Source organism: Salvelinus fontinalis, unplaced genomic scaffold, assembly GCF_029448725.1.
Source record: "Salvelinus fontinalis isolate EN_2023a unplaced genomic scaffold, ASM2944872v1 scaffold_0037, whole genome shotgun sequence".
NCBI lineage: Eukaryota > Metazoa > Chordata > Actinopteri > Salmoniformes > Salmonidae > Salvelinus > Salvelinus fontinalis.
The window spans coordinates 202,501-218,583 of record NW_026600246.1 but is presented as its reverse complement, the minus strand read 5'-3'; the positions used below and the strand labels follow the sequence as shown (position 1 = coordinate 218,583).

General features: G+C 46.9%; 1 protein-coding gene across 2 annotated transcripts in view; it reads right to left on the bottom strand.

Annotated features, from left to right (window-relative positions):
• Window positions 1-906: 906 nt before the first annotated feature.
• Window positions 907-16,083, bottom strand: part of LOC129842403 (protein disulfide-isomerase A2-like) — a 43,303-nt gene continuing 28,126 nt past the window's right edge. For both annotated transcript variants that reach the window (XM_055910945.1, XM_055910944.1), the window contains exons 9-12: window positions 14,063-14,183; window positions 10,802-10,983; window positions 1,233-1,373; window positions 907-1,048 (exon numbers count right to left, since the gene is read on the bottom strand). In XM_055910945.1, the coding sequence (XP_055766920.1) occupies window positions 992-1,048; window positions 1,233-1,373; window positions 10,802-10,983; window positions 14,063-14,183 (501 nt within the window). In that variant the 3' untranslated portion in view covers window positions 907-991. The remainder of the gene's footprint in view (window positions 1,049-1,232; window positions 1,374-10,801; window positions 10,984-14,062; window positions 14,184-16,083) is intronic.

The following is a 16,083-nucleotide window of genomic DNA, read 5'->3' as shown; positions in this document are numbered from 1 at the left end:
CATTGACTCTGTACCGTAACACCCTGTATATAGCCTCCACATTAACTCTGTACCGGTACCCCCTGTATATAACCTCCACATTGACTCTGTACCGGTACCCCCTGTATATAGCCTCCACATTGACTCTGTACCGTAACACCCTGTATATAGCCTCCTCATTGACTCTGTACCGTAACACCCTGTATATAGCCTCCACATTGACTCTGTACCGGTACCCCCTGTATATAGCCTCCACATTGACTCTGTACCGGTACATGTATATATAACCTCGTTATTGTTATTTTATTGTGTTACTTTTTATTTAGTTTTACTTTAGTTTATCTAGTAAATATTTTCGTAACTCTATTTTCGTAAAACTGCATTGTTTGTTAAGGGTTTGTTAGTAAACATTTCACGGTAAGGTCTACACCTGTTGGTTAAGGGTTTGTTAGTAAACATTTCACGGTAAGGTCTACACCTGTTGGTTAAGGGTTTGTTAGTAAACATTTCACGGTAAGGTCTACACCTGTTTTATTCGGCGCATGTGACAAATACAATGTTATTTGATCTCTGTCTCTCTCTGTGTCTCTGTCTCTGTGTCTCTCTCTCTCTGTCTCTGTCTCTCTCGCTATCTGTGTCTCTGTCTCTGTCTCTGTGTCTCTCTCTCTCTGTCTCTGTCTCTGTCTCTGTGTCTCTCTCTCTCTGTCTGTCTCTGTCTCTCTCGCTATCTGTGTCTCTATCTCTGTGTCTCTCTCTCTCTCTCTCTGTCTCTGTCTCTGTCTCTGTCTCTCTCACTATCTGTGTCTCTATCTCTGTGTGCATCTCAACAGTCTAAAATTGTTTCCTCTCGTCATCTCCTCTCCTTGTTGTTTATCCTTGTTTCCTCTTCTCGTCTCCTCTCCTCTATAAAGACTCACCACTCCAGACTTCAGAATCAAATCACTTTTATTATTAAACCAAGAGGAACCATAGAAACCAATAAACTACTCTTGATTGGTTCGGTCCTCTGACTTTACAGCTCGTCTTTAGACGTCTCATTGGCTGGCGGTGGCGATGACTCATCAGTGACCTGTCAGAAGGAGAGAAGGGATTGGTCAAGAGAGCTGGAGTGGGAGGGGTTTGTATTAAAAGTGACAAGGGATTGGTCAAAAGACCTTAGTGGGAGGGGTTTGTATTAAAAGTGACAGGGGATTGGTCTAAAGAGCTTAGAGTGGGAGTGGTTTGCATAATTAGTCAGGTAAGTTCAACTTCACCTCCTCTTCATCTTCATCATCATCATCATCCTCTTCCTCCTCGTCTCTCTCTTCCTTCTCTTCTGCCTTCGGAAGCTGTCCTCCATTGTCCAGGAACAAAGCAAACGTCTCCAAGTCTCTGGTCCCGCTGTATTCTACCTCCTACACACACACACACACGCACGCACGCACGCACGCACGCACACACACACACACACACACACACGCACACCACACATCACACACAGAGAGAGACTTAGAGTGTATTTTATAGTAGACAGACTTTCAGGTGTGACTGGTTTTTATCAGACACAGAGCGAGAGACAGAGTGAATGATAGGGATATAGGGGTTGGACGGTGTAGTTTGTGATAGAGGCGTGACGGTGTAGTTTGTGATAGAGGTGTGACGGTGTAGTTTGTGATAGAGGTGGAACGGTGTAGTTTGTGATAGAGGTGTGACGGTGTAGTTTGTGATAGAGGTGTGACGGTGTAGTTTGTGATAGTGGTGTGACGGTGTAGTTTGTGATAGAGGTGTGACGGTGTCGTTTGTGATAGAGGTGTGACGGTGTAGTTTGTGATAGAGGTGTGACGGTATAGTTTGTGATAGAGGTGTGACGGTGTAGTTTGTGATAGAGGTGTGACGGTGTAGTTTGTGATAGAGGTGGGACGGTGTAGTTTGTGATAGAGGTATAGTTTGTGATAGAGGTGGGACGGTGTAGTTTGTGATAGAGGTGGGACGGTGTAGTTTGTGATAGAGGTGTGACGGTGTAGTTTGTGATAGAGGTGTGACGGTGTAGTTTGTGATAGAGGTGGGACGGTGTAGTTTGTGATAGAGGTATAGTTTGTGATAGAGGTGGGACGGTGTAGTTTGTGATAGAGGTGGGACGGTGTAGTTTGTGATAGAGGTGTGACGGTGTAGTTTGTGATAGAGGTGTGACGGTGTAGTTTGTGATAGAGGTGGGACGGTGTAGTTTGTGATAGATGTAGTTTGTGATGGAGGTGGGACGGTGTAGTTTGTGATGGAGGTGTGACGGTGTAGTTTGTGATAGAGGTGGGACGGTGTAGTTTGTGATAGATGTAGTTTGTGATAGAGGTGTGACGGTGTAGTTTGTGATAGAGGTGTGACGGTGTAGTTTGTGATAGAGGTGTGACAGTGTAGTTTGTGATAGAGGTGGGACGGTGTAGTTTGTGATAGAGGTGTGACGGTGTAATTTGTGATAGAGGTGTGACGGTGTAGTTTGTGATAGAGGTGTGATGGTGTAGTTTGTGATAGAGGTGTGACGGTGTAGGATAGAGGTGGGACACTGTAGTTTGTGATAGAGGTGTGACGGTGTAGTTTGTGATAGAGGTGTGACGGTGTAGTTTGTGATAGAGGTGTGACAGTGTAGTTTGTGATAGAGGTGGGACGGTGTAGTTTGTGATAGAGGTGTGACGGTGTAATTTGTGATAGAGGTGTGACGGTGTAGTTTGTGATAGAGGTGTGATGGTGTAGTTTGTGATAGAGGTGTGACGGTGTAGGATAGAGGTGTGACGGTGTAGTTTGTGATAGAGGTGGGACGGTGTAGTTTGTGATAGAGGTGTAGTTTGTGATAGAGGTGTGGCGGTGTAGTTTGTGATAGAGGTGTGACGGTATAGTTTGTGATAGAGGTGTGACGGTGTAGTTTGTGATAGTGGTGTGACGGTGTAGTTTGTGATAGCGGTGGGACGGTGTAGTTTGTGATAGAGGTTTGATGGTGTAGTTTGTGATAGAGGTGGGACGGTGTAGTTTGTGATAGAGGTGGGACGGTGTAGTTTGTGATAGAGGTGGGACGGTGTAGGATAGAGGTGTGACGGTGTAGTTCGTGATAGAGGCGTGATGGTGTAGTTTGTGATAGAGGTGGGACGGTGTAGTTTGTGATAGAGGTGGGACGGTGTAGTTTGTGATAGGGGTGTGACGGTGTAGTTTGTGATAGAGGTGTAGTTTGTGATAGAGGTGGGACGGTGTAGTTTGTGATAGAGGTGTAGTTTGTGATAGAGGTGTGACGGTGTCGTTTGTGATAGAGGTGTGACGGTGTCGTTTGTGATAGAGGTGGGACGGTGTAGTTTGTGATAGAGGTGTGACGGTGTAGTTTGTGATAGAGGTGGGACGGTGTAGTTTGTGATAGAGGTGTGACGGTGTCGTTTGTGATAGAGGTGTGACGGTGTAGTTTGTGATAGAGGTGGGACGGTGTAGTTTGTGATAGAGGTGGGACGGTGTAGTTTGTGATAGAGGTGTAGTTTGTGATAGAGGTGGGACGGTGTAGTTTGTGATAGAGGTGTGACGTTGTAGTTTGTGATAGAGGTGGGACGGTGTAGTTTGTGATAGAGGTGGGACGGTGTAGTTTGTGATAGAGGTGTGACGTTGTAGTTTGTGATAGAGGTGTGACGGTGTAGTTTGTGATAGAGGTGGGACGGTGTAGTTTGTGATAGAGGTGTGACGGTGTAGTTTGTGATAGAGGTGGGACGGTGTAGTTTGTGATAGAGGTGGGACGGTGTAGTTAGTGATAGAGGTGTAGTTTGTGATAGAGGTGTAGTTTGTGATAGAGGTGGGACGGTGTAGTTTGTGATAGAGGTGTAGTTTGTGATAGAGGTGTAGTTTGTGATAGAGGTGGGACGGTGTAGTTTGTGATAGAGGTGTGACGGTGTAGTTTGTGATAGCGGTGGGACGGTGTAGTTTGTGATAGAGGTGTGATGGTGTAGTTTGTGATAGAGGTGTGACGGTGTAGTTTGTGATAGAGGTGTGACGGTGTAGTTTGTGATAGAGGTGGGACGGTGTAGTTTGTGATAGAGGTGTGACGGTGTAGTTTGTGATAGAGGTGTGACGGTGTAGTTTGTGATAGAGGTGTGACGGTGTAGTTTGTGATAGAGGCGGGACGGTGTAGTTTGTGATAGAGGCGTGACGGTGTAGTTTGTGATAGAGGTGTGACGGTGTCGTTTGTGATAGAGGTGTGACGGTGTCGTTTGTGATAGAGGTGGGACGGTGTAGTTTGTGATAGAGGTGTGACGGTGTCGTTTGTGATAGAGGTGGGACGGTGTAGTTTGTGATAGAGGTGGGACGGTGTAGTTTCTGATAGAGGTGTGACGGTGTAGTTTGTGATAGAGGTGTGACGGTGTAGTTTGTGATAGAGGTGTGACGGTGTCGTTTGTGATAGAGGTGTGACGGTGTCGTTTGTGATAGAGGTGTGACGGTGTAGTTTGTGATAGAGGTGTGACGGTGTAGTTTGTGATAGAGGTGGGACGGTGTAGTTTGTGATAGAGGTGTGACGGTGTAGTTTGTGATAGAGGTGTGACGGTGTCGTTTGTGATAGAGGTGTGACGGTGTCGTTTGTGATAGAGGTGTGACGGTGTCGTTTGTGATAGAGGTGTGACGGTGTAGTTTCTGATAGAGGTGTGACGGTGTAGTTTGTGATAGAGGTGGGACGGTGTAGTTTGTGATAGAGGTGGGACGGTGTAGTTTGTGATAGAGGTGTGACGGTGTAGTTTGTGATAGAGGTGTGACTGTGTAGTTTGTGATAGAGGTGGGACGGTGTAGTTTGTGATAGAGGTGGGACGGTGTAGTTTGTGATAGAGGTGTGACGGTGTCGTTTGTGATAGAGGTGTGACGGTGTAGTTTGTGATAGAGGTGGGACGGTGTAGTTTGTGATAGAGGTGTGACGGTGTAGTTTGTGATAGAGGTGTGACGGTATAGTTTGTGATAGAGGTGTGACGGTGTAGTTTGTGATAGAGGTGGGACGGTGTAGTTTGTGATAGAGGTGTGACGGTGTAGTTTGTGATAGAGGTGGGATGGTGTAGTTTGTGATAGAGGTGGGACGGTGTAGTTTGTGATAGAGGTGTGATGGTGTAGTTTGTGATAGAGGTGTGACGGTGTAGTTTGTGATAGAGGTGGGGCGGTGTAGTTTGTGATAGAAGTGTGACGGTGTAGTTTGTGATAGAGGTGTGACGGTATAGTTTGTGATAGAGGTGTGATGGTGTAGTTTGTGATAGAGGTGGGACGGTGTAGTTTGTGATAGAGGTGGGACGGTGTAGTTTGTGATAGAGGTGTAGTTTGTGATAGAGGTGGGACGGTGTAGTTTGTGATAGTGGTGTGACGGTGTAGTTTGTGATAGAGGTGTGACGGTGTAGTTTGTGATAGAGGTGGGACGGTGTAGTTTGTGATAGTGGTGTGACGGTATAGTTTGTGATAGAGGTGTGACGGTGTAGTTTGTGATAGAGGTGGGACGGTGTAGTTTGTGATAGAGGTGGGACGGTGTAGTTTGTGATAGAGGTGTGACAGTGTAGTTTGTGATAGAGGTGTGACAGTGTAGTTTGTGATAGAGGTGTGACGGTGTAGGATAGAGGTGGGACGGTGTAGTTTGTGATAGAGGCGTGACAGTGTAGTTTGTGATAGAGGTGTGACGGTGTAGTTTGTGATAGAGGTGGGACGGTGTAGTTTGTGATAGAGGTGTGACGGTGTAGTTTGTGATAGAGGTGGGACGGTGTAGTTTGTGATAGAGGTGTGACGGTGTAGTTTGTGATAGAGGTGGGACGGTGTAGTTTGTGATAGAGGTGTAGTTTGTGATAGAGGTGGGACGGTGTAGTTTCTGATAGAGGTGTGACGGTGTAGTTTGTGATAGAGGTGTGACGGTGTAGTTTGTGATAGAGGTGTGACGGTGTAGTTTTTGATAGAGGTGTGACGGTGTAGTTTGTGATAGAGGTGTGACGGTGTAGTTTGTGATAGAGGTGGGACGGTGTAGTTTGTGATAGAGGTTTGACGGTGTAGTTTGTGATAGAGGTGTGACGGTGTAGTTTGTGATAGAGGTGTGACGGTGTAGTTTGTGATAGAGGTGTGACGGTGTAGTTTGTGATAGAGGCGTGACGGTGTAGTTTGTGATAGAGGCGTGACGGTGTAGTTTGTGATAGAGGCGTGACGGTGTAGTTTGTGACAGAGGTGTGACGGTGTAGTTTGTGACAGAGGTGTGACGGTGTAGTTTGTGATAGAGGTGTGACGGTGTAGTTTGTGATAGAGGTGGGACGGTGTCGTTTGTGATAGAGGTGTGACGGTGTAGTTTGTGATAGAGGTGGGACGGTGTAGTTTGTGATAGAGGTGGGACGGTGTAGTTTGTGATAGAGGTGTGACGGTGTAGTTTTTGATAGAGGTGTGACGGTGTAGTTTGTGATAGAGGTGTGACGGTGTCGTTTGTGATAGAGGTGTGACGGTGTAGTTTGTGATAGAGGTGGGACGGTGTAGTTTGTGATAGAGGTGGGACGGTGTAGTTTGTGATAGAGGTGTAGTTTGTGATAGAGGTGGGACGGTGTAGTTTGTGATAGTGGTGTGACGGTGTAGTTTGTGATAGAGGTGTGACGGTGTAGTTTGTGATAGAGGTGGGACGGTGTAGTTTGTGATAGTGGTGTGACGGTATAGTTTGTGATAGAGGTGTGACGGTGTAGTTTGTGATAGAGGTGTGACGGTGTAGTTTGTGATAGAGGTGGGACGGTGTAGTTTGTGATAGAGGTGTGACAGTGTAGTTTGTGATAGAGGTGTGACAGTGTAGTTTGTGATAGAGGTGTGACGGTGTAGGATAGAGGTGGGACGGTGTAGTTTGTGATAGAGGCGTGACAGTGTAGTTTGTGATAGAGGTGTGACGGTGTAGTTTGTGATAGAGGTGGGACGGTGTAGTTTGTGATAGAGGTGTGACGGTGTAGTTTGTGATAGAGGTGGGACGGTGTAGTTTGTGATAGAGGTGTGACGGTGTAGTTTGTGATAGAGGTGGGACGGTGTAGTTTGTGATAGAGGTGTAGTTTGTGATAGAGGTGGGACGGTGTAGTTTCTGATAGAGGTGTGACGGTGTAGTTTGTGATAGAGGTGTGACGGTGTAGTTTGTGATAGAGGTGTGACGGTGTAGTTTTTGATAGAGGTGTGACGGTGTAGTTTGTGATAGAGGTGTGACGGTGTAGTTTGTGATAGAGGTGGGACGGTGTAGTTTGTGATAGAGGTTTGACGGTGTAGTTTGTGATAGAGGTGTGACGGTGTAGTTTGTGATAGAGGTGTGACGGTGTAGTTTGTGATAGAGGTGTGACGGTGTAGTTTGTGATAGAGGCGTGACGGTGTAGTTTGTGATAGAGGCGTGACGGTGTAGTTTGTGATAGAGGCGTGACGGTGTAGTTTGTGACAGAGGTGTGACGGTGTAGTTTGTGACAGAGGTGTGACGGTGTAGTTTGTGATAGAGGTGTGACGGTGTAGTTTGTGATAGAGGTGGGACGGTGTCGTTTGTGATAGAGGTGTGACGGTGTAGTTTGTGATAGAGGTGGGACGGTGTAGTTTGTGATAGAGGTGGGACGGTGTAGTTTGTGATAGAGGTGTGACGGTGTAGTTTTTGATAGAGGTGTGACGGTGTAGTTTGTGATAGAGGTGTGACGGTGTCGTTTGTGATAGAGGTGTGACGGTGTCGTTTGTGATAGAGGTGTGACGGTGTCGTTTGTGATAGAGGTGTGACGGTGTAGTTTCTGATAGAGGTGTGACGGTGTAGTTTGTGATAGAGGTGGGACGGTGTAGTTTGTGATAGAGGTGGGACGGTGTAGTTTGTGATAGAGGTGTGACGGTGTAGTTTGTGATAGAGGTGTGACTGTGTAGTTTGTGATAGAGGTGGGACGGTGTAGTTTGTGATAGAGGTGGGACGGTGTAGTTTGTGATAGAGGTGTGACGGTGTCGTTTGTGATAGAGGTGTGACGGTGTAGTTTGTGATAGAGGTGGAACGGTGTAGTTTGTGATAGAGGTGTGACGGTATAGTTTGTGATAGAGGTGTGACGGTGTAGTTTGTGATAGAGGTGGGACGGTGTAGTTTGTGATAGAGGTGTGACGGTGTAGTTTGTGATAGAGGTGGGATGGTGTAGTTTGTGATAGAGGTGGGACGGTGTAGTTTGTGATAGAGGTGTGATGGTGTAGTTTGTGATAGAGGTGTGACGGTGTAGTTTGTGATAGAGGTGGGGCGGTGTAGTTTGTGATAGAGGTGTGACGGTGTAGTTTGTGATAGAGGTGTGACGGTATAGTTTGTGATAGAGGTGTGATGGTGTAGTTTGTGATAGAGGTGGGACGGTGTAGTTTGTGATAGAGGTGGGACGGTGTAGTTTGTGATAGAGGTGTAGTTTGTGATAGAGGTGGGACGGTGTAGTTTGTGATAGTGGTGTGACGGTGTAGTTTGTGATAGAGGTGTGACGGTGTAGTTTGTGATAGAGGTGGGACGGTGTAGTTTGTGATAGTGGTGTGACGGTATAGTTTGTGATAGAGGTGTGACGGTGTAGTTTGTGATAGAGGTGGGACGGTGTAGTTTGTGATAGAGGTGGGACGGTGTAGTTTGTGATAGAGGTGTGACAGTGTAGTTTGTGATAGAGGTGTGACAGTGTAGTTTGTGATAGAGGTGTGACGGTGTAGGATAGAGGTGGGACGGTGTAGTTTGTGATAGAGGCGTGACAGTGTAGTTTGTGATAGAGGTGTGACGGTGTAGTTTGTGATAGAGGTGGGACGGTGTAGTTTGTGATAGAGGTGTGACGGTGTAGTTTGTGATAGAGGTGGGACGGTGTAGTTTGTGATAGAGGTGTGACGGTGTAGTTTGTGATAGAGGTGGGACGGTGTAGTTTGTGATAGAGGTGTAGTTTGTGATAGAGGTGGGACGGTGTAGTTTCTGATAGAGGTGTGACGGTGTAGTTTGTGATAGAGGTGTGACGGTGTAGTTTGTGATAGAGGTGTGACGGTGTAGTTTTTGATAGAGGTGTGACGGTGTAGTTTGTGATAGAGGTGTGACGGTGTAGTTTGTGATAGAGGTGGGACGGTGTAGTTTGTGATAGAGGTTTGACGGTGTAGTTTGTGATAGAGGTGTGACGGTGTAGTTTGTGATAGAGGTGTGACGGTGTAGTTTGTGATAGAGGTGTGACGGTGTAGTTTGTGATAGAGGCGTGACGGTGTAGTTTGTGATAGAGGCGTGACGGTGTAGTTTGTGATAGAGGCGTGACGGTGTAGTTTGTGATAGAGGTGTGACGGTGTAGTTTGTGACAGAGGTGTGACGGTGTAGTTTGTGACAGAGGTGTGACGGTGTAGTTTGTGACAGAGGTGTGACGGTGTAGTTTGTGACAGAGGTGGAACGGTGTAGTTTGTGATAGAGGTGTGACGGTGTAGTTTGTGATAGAGGTGGGACGGTGTAGTTTGTGATAGAGGTGGGACGGTGTAGTTTGTGATAGAGGTGTGACGGTGTAGTTTTTGATAGAGGTGTGACGGTGTAGTTTTTGATAGAGGTGTGACGGTGTAGTTTGTGATAGAGGTGGGACGGTGTAGTTTGTGATAGAGGTGTGACGGTGTAGTTTGTGATAGAGGTGTGACGGTGTCGTTTGTGATAGAGGTGTGACGGTGTAGTTTTTGATAGAGGTGTGACGGTGTAGTTTGTGATAGAGGTGTGACGGTGTAGTTTGTGATAGAGGTGGGACGGTGTAGTTTGTGATAGAGGTGTGACGGTGTAGTTTGTGATAGAGGTGTGACGGTGTAGTTTGTGATAGAGGTGGGACGGTGTAGTTTGTGATAGAGGTGGAACGATGTAGTTTGTGATAGAGGTGGGACAGTTTATTCTTTCTCTCCTTCCGACAGATTGTGTGTGACTCCCTCCAGGGTCAGAGGTTAGGGGTTAAAGGTTACCTTGCTGTCTTCTCCAGCAGGGTAGTATCGTGGTGTAGGAAAAGCAGACACAGACACTCCCTCCACCTCATTTGGTTAGGGTCAGAAGTTAAGGTTAGGGTCAGAGGTTAGGGGTTAAAGGGTACCTTGCTGTCTTCTCCAGCAGGGTAGTACCGTAGTGTAGGGAAACCAGACACAGACACTCCCTCCACCTCATTTGGTTAGGGTCAGAGGTTAAGGTTAGGGTCAGAGGTTAAGGTTAGGGTCAGAGGTTAGGGGTTAAAGGTTACCTTGCTGTCTTCTCCAGCAGGGTAGTATCGTAGTGTAGGGAAACCAGACACAGACACTCCCTCCACCTCATTTGGTTAGGGTCAGAGGTTAAGGTTAGGGTCAGAGGTTAGGGGTTAAAGGTTACCTTGCTGTCTTCTCCAGCAGGGTAGTATCGTAGTGTAGGGAAACCAGACACAGACACTCCCTCCACCTCATTTGGTTAGGGTCAGAAGTTAAGGTTAGGGTCAGAGGTTAGGGGTTAAAGGTTACCTTGCTGTCTTCTCCAGCAGGGTAGTATCGTAGTGTAGGGAAACCAGACACAGACACTCCCTCCACCTCATTTGGTTAGGGTCAGAGGTTAAGGTTAGGGTCAGAGGTTAGGGGTTAAAGGTTGCCTTGCTGTCTTCTCCAGCAGGGTAGTACCATAGTGTAGGGAAACCAGACACAGACACTCCCTCCACCTCATTTGGTTAGGGTCAGAAGTTAAGGTTAGGGTCAGAGGTTAAGGTTAGGGTCAGAGGTTAGGGGTTAAAGGTTACCTTGCTGTCTTCTCCAGCAGGGTAGTATCGTAGTGTAGGGAAACCAGACACAGACACTCCCTCCACCTCATTTGGTTAGGGTCAGAAGTTAAGGTTAGGGTCAGAGGTTAGGGGTTAAAGGTTACCTTGCTGTCTTCTCCAGCAGGGTAGTATCGTAATGTAGGGAAACCAGACACAGACACTCCCTCCACCTCATTGGTCGTGGCATCAATCTTTGCAATGATGATGTCATCCCGGTCAGCGTACTTCTCTGCCAGCTTCTCCCAGACTGGAGCCAGCTCCTTACAGTGACCGCACCATGGGGCATCTACACACAGGCACACTATCTTTAGCTAACGTTAGCTAGCTAGTTAGGGTTACTTCTCTACCAGCTCCTTACAGTGACCGCACCATGGGGCATCTACACACAGGCACACTATCTTTAGCTAACGTTAGCTAGCTAGTTAGGGTTACTTCTCTGCCAGCTTCTCCCAGACTGGAGTCAGCTCCTTACAGTGACCGCACCATGGGGCATCTACACACAGGCACACTATCTTTAGCTAACGTTAGCTAGCTAGTTAGGGTTACTTCTCTACCAGCTCCTTACAGTGACCGCACCATGGGGCATCTACACACAGGCACACTATCTTTAGCTAACGTTAGCTAGCTAGTTAGGGTTACATCTCTCTGCCAGCTCCTTACAGTGACCGCACCATGGGGCATCTACACACAGGCACACTATCTTTAGCTAACGTTAGCTAGCTAGTTAGGGTTACTTCTCTGCCAGCTCCTTACAGTGACCGCACCATGGGGCATCTACACACAGGCACACTATCTTTAGCTAACGTTAGCTAGCTAGTTAGGGTTACTTCTCTGCCAGCTCCTTACAAAGCATATGGTTTACATCATTCAGTGACCAATCACACACCCTGTGGACGGGGACATTGTCATCCTATAGGAGCAGAGCATATGGTTTACATCATTCAGTGACCAATCACACCCTGTGGGTGGGGACATTGTCATCCTATAGGAGCATATGGTTTACATCATTCAGTGACCAATCACACCCCCTGTGGATGGGGACATTGTCATCCTATAGGAGCATATGGTTTACATCATTCAGTGACCAATCACACCCTGTGAATGGGGACGTTTGTCATCCTATAGGAGCATATGGTTTACATCATTCAGTGACCAATCACACCCTGTGGATGGGGACATTGTCATCCTATAGGAGCAGAGACATCGTGGCCAAAATAATGGCCTGCCCAGCCTTCTTATACGTGACCCTAAGCATGATGGGATGTTAATTGCTTAATGAACTCAGGAACATGTGTGGAAGCACCTGCTTTACTTCCCCTCATTTACTCAGGTGTTTCTTTTGTTTGAGCAGTGACCTGTAGTACAGAGAGGATGTATTATACCACGTCTTGGACGTTGAACCGGTGGTGAGTGACACAGCTGGTCTGTTTGAGCAGTGACCTGTAGTACAGAGAGGATGTATTACGTCTTGGACGTTGAACCGGTGATGAGTGACACAGCTGGTCTGTTTGAGCAGTGACCTGTAGTACAGAGAGGATGTATTATACCACGTCTTGGACGTTGAACCGGTGGTGAGTGACACAGCTGGTCTGTTTGAGCAGTGACTTGAAGTACAGAGAGGATGTATTATGCCACGTCTTGGACGTTGAACCGGTGGTGAGTGACACAGCTGGTCTGTTGGAGCAGTGACCTGTAGTACAGAGAGGATGTATTATGTCTTGGACGTTGAACCGCTGATGAGTGACACAGCTGGTCTGTTTGAGCAGTGACCTGTAGTACAGAGAGGATGTATTATACCACGTCTTGGACGTTGAACCGGTGGTGAGTGACACAGCTGGTCTGTTTGAGCAGTGACCTGTAGTACAGAGAGGATGTATTATACCACGTCTTGGACGTTGAACCGCTGATGAGTGACACAGCTGGTCTGTTTGAGCAGTGACCTGTAGTACAGAGAGGATGTATTATACCACGTCTTGGACGTTGAACCGGTGATGAGTGACACAGCTGGGTAGGAATAGTTGACTTACAGAACCGGTGATACAGCTGGGTAGGAATAGTTGACTTACAGAACCGGTGATACAGCTGGGTAGGAATAGTTGACTTACAGAACCGCTGATGAGTGATACAGCTGGGTAGGAATAGTTGACTTACAGAACCGGTGATGAGTGATACAGCTGGGTAGGAATAGTTGACTTACAGAACCGGTGATGAGTGATACAGCTGTCTAGGAATAGTTGACTTACAGAACCGCTGATGAGTGATACAGCTGGGTAGGAATAGTTGACTTACAGAACCGCTGATGAGTGACACAGCTGGGTAGGAATAGTTGACTTACAGAACCGGTGATACAGCTGGGTAGGAATAGTTGACTTACAGAACCGGTGATACAGCTGGGTAGGAATAGTTGACTTACAGAACCGGTGAGGAGTGATACAGCTGGGTAGGAATAGTTGACTTACAGAACCGGTGATACAGCTGGGTAGGAATAGTTGACTTACAGAACCGGTGATGAGTGATACAGCTGGGTAGGAATAGTTGACTTACAGAACCGGTGAGGAGTGATACAGCTGGGTAGGAATAGTTGACTTACAGAACCGCTGATGAGTGATACAGCTGGGTAGGAATAGTTGACTTACAGAACCGCTGATGAGTGATACAGCTGGGTAGGAATAGTTGACTTACAGAACCGGTGATGAGTGATACAGCTGGGTAGGAATAGTTGACTTACAGAACCGCTGATGAGTGATACAGCTGGGTAGGAATAGTTGACTTACAGAACCGGTGATGAGTGATACAGCTGGGTAGGAATAGTTGACTTACAGAACCGCTGATGAGTGATACAGCTGGGTAGGAATAGTTGACTTACAGAACCGGTGATGAGTGATACAGCTGGGTAGGAATAGTTGACTTACAGAACCGGTGATGAGTGATACAGCTGGGTAGGAATAGTTGACTTACAGAACCGGTGATGAGTGATACAGCTGGGTAGGAATAGTTGACTTACAGAACCGCTGATGAGTGATACAGCTGGGTAGGAATAGTTGACTTACAGAACCGGTGATGAGTGATACAGCTGGGTAGGAATAGTTGACTTACAGAACCGGTGATGAGTGATACAGCTGGGTAGGAATAGTTGACTTACAGAACCGGTGATGAGTGATACAGCTGGGTAGGAATAGTTGACTTACAGAACCGCTGATGAGTGATACAGCTGGGTAGGAATAGTTGACTTACAGAACCGCTGATGAGTGATACAGCTGGGTAGGAATAGTTGACTTACAGAACCGCTGATGAGTGATACAGAGAGGATAGGGGGCAGCTGGGAGAGAGACAGAGAGGATGCTGGGTAGGAATAGTTGACTTACAGAACTCTACGAAGACATTCTTGTTGTTGTCGAGGGCGACAGCCTCAAAGTTCTTCCCGACCAGAACTTTAACGGGTCCTTTATCCCAGTCCTCTGGTACCTCGTCGCTCAGCAGGTGAGACTGTAACCACAACACACAGTTATACTTTAACCTCTACACTAACCCCTGACCTCTAACCCATAACCTCTAACCACTAACACCTGACCTCTAACCCCTGACCTCTGACCCATAACCTCTAACCACTAACCCCTGACCTCTAACCCCTGACCTCTAACCCATAACCTCTAAACCCTGACCTCTAACCACTAAACCCTGATCTCTAACCACTAACCCCTGATCTCTAACCTCTAACCTCTAAACCCTGACCTCTAACCACTAACCACTAAACCCTGACCTCTAACCACTAAACCCTGACCACTAACCTCTAAACCCTGATCTCTAACCTCTAACCTCTAAACCCTGAACTCTAACCACTAAACCCTGACCACTAACCTCTAAACCCTGACATCTAACCACTAAACCCTGACCTCTAACCACTAAACCCTGACATCTAACCACTAAACCTTGACCTCTAACATCTAACCCCTGAACCCTGACCTCTAACCCCTGACATCTAACCACTAAACCCTGACATCTAACCACTAAACCCTGACCTCTGACCTCTAACCACTAAACCCTGATCTCTAACCACTAACCACTAAACCCTGACCTCTAACCACTAAACCCTGATCTCTAACCACTAAACCCTGACATCTAACCACTAACCACAAAACCCTGACCTCTAACCACTAAACCCTGACCTCTAACCACGAAACCCTGATCTCTAACCACTAAACCCTGACCTCTAATCACTAACCACTAACCCCTGACATCTAACCACTAACCACTAAACCCTGACCTCTAACCACTAACCCCTGACATCTAACCACTAACCACTAAACCCTGATCACTAACCTCTAAACCATGACCTCTAACCACGAAACCCTGATCTCTAACCTCCAACCACTAAACCCTAACCTCTAACCCCTGACATCTAACCACTAACCACTAAACCCTGACAACTAACCACTAACCCTGACCTCTAACCACTAAACCCTGATCTCTAACCACTAAACCCTGATCTCTAACCTCTAAACCATGACCTCTAACCACGAAACCCTGATCTCTAACCCCTGACATCTAACCAATAACCACTAAACCCTGACCTCTAACCACTAACCCTGACCTCTAACCACTAAACCCTGATCTCTAACCACTAAACTCTGATCTCTAACCTCTAACCCCTGACCTCTAACCACTAACCCTGACCTCTAACCACTAAACCCTGATCTCTAACCACTAAACTCTGATCTCTAACCTCTAACCCCTGACATCTAACCACTAACCACTAAACCCTGACCTCTAACCACTAACCCTGACCTCTAACCACTAAACTCTGATCTCTAACCTCTAACCCCTGACCTCTAACCACTAACCCTAACCTCTAACCACGAAACCCTGATCTCTAACCTCTAACCCCTGACATCTAACCACTAACCACTAAACCCTGACCTCTAACCACTAACCCTGACCTCTAACCACTAAACCCTGATCTCTAACCACTAAACCCTGATTCTAACCACTAAACCCTGATCTCTAACCACTAACCACTAAACCCTGACCTCTAACCACTAAACCATGATCTCTAACCTCTAACCACTAAACCCTGATTTCTAACCTCTAACCCTGACCTCTAACCACTAAACCCTGATCTCTAACCTCTAACCACTAAACCCTGATCTCTAACCTCTAACCACTAAACCCTGATTTCTAACCACTAAACCCTGACCTCTAACCACTAAACCCTGATCTCTAACCTCTAACCTCTAAACCCTGATCTCTAACCACTAAACCCTGATCTCTAACCTCTAACCACTAAACCCTGACCTTTAACCACTAAACCCTGATCTCTAACCTCTAACCCTGACCTCTAACCACTAAACCCTGATCTCTAACCTCTAACCACTAAACCCTGATCTCT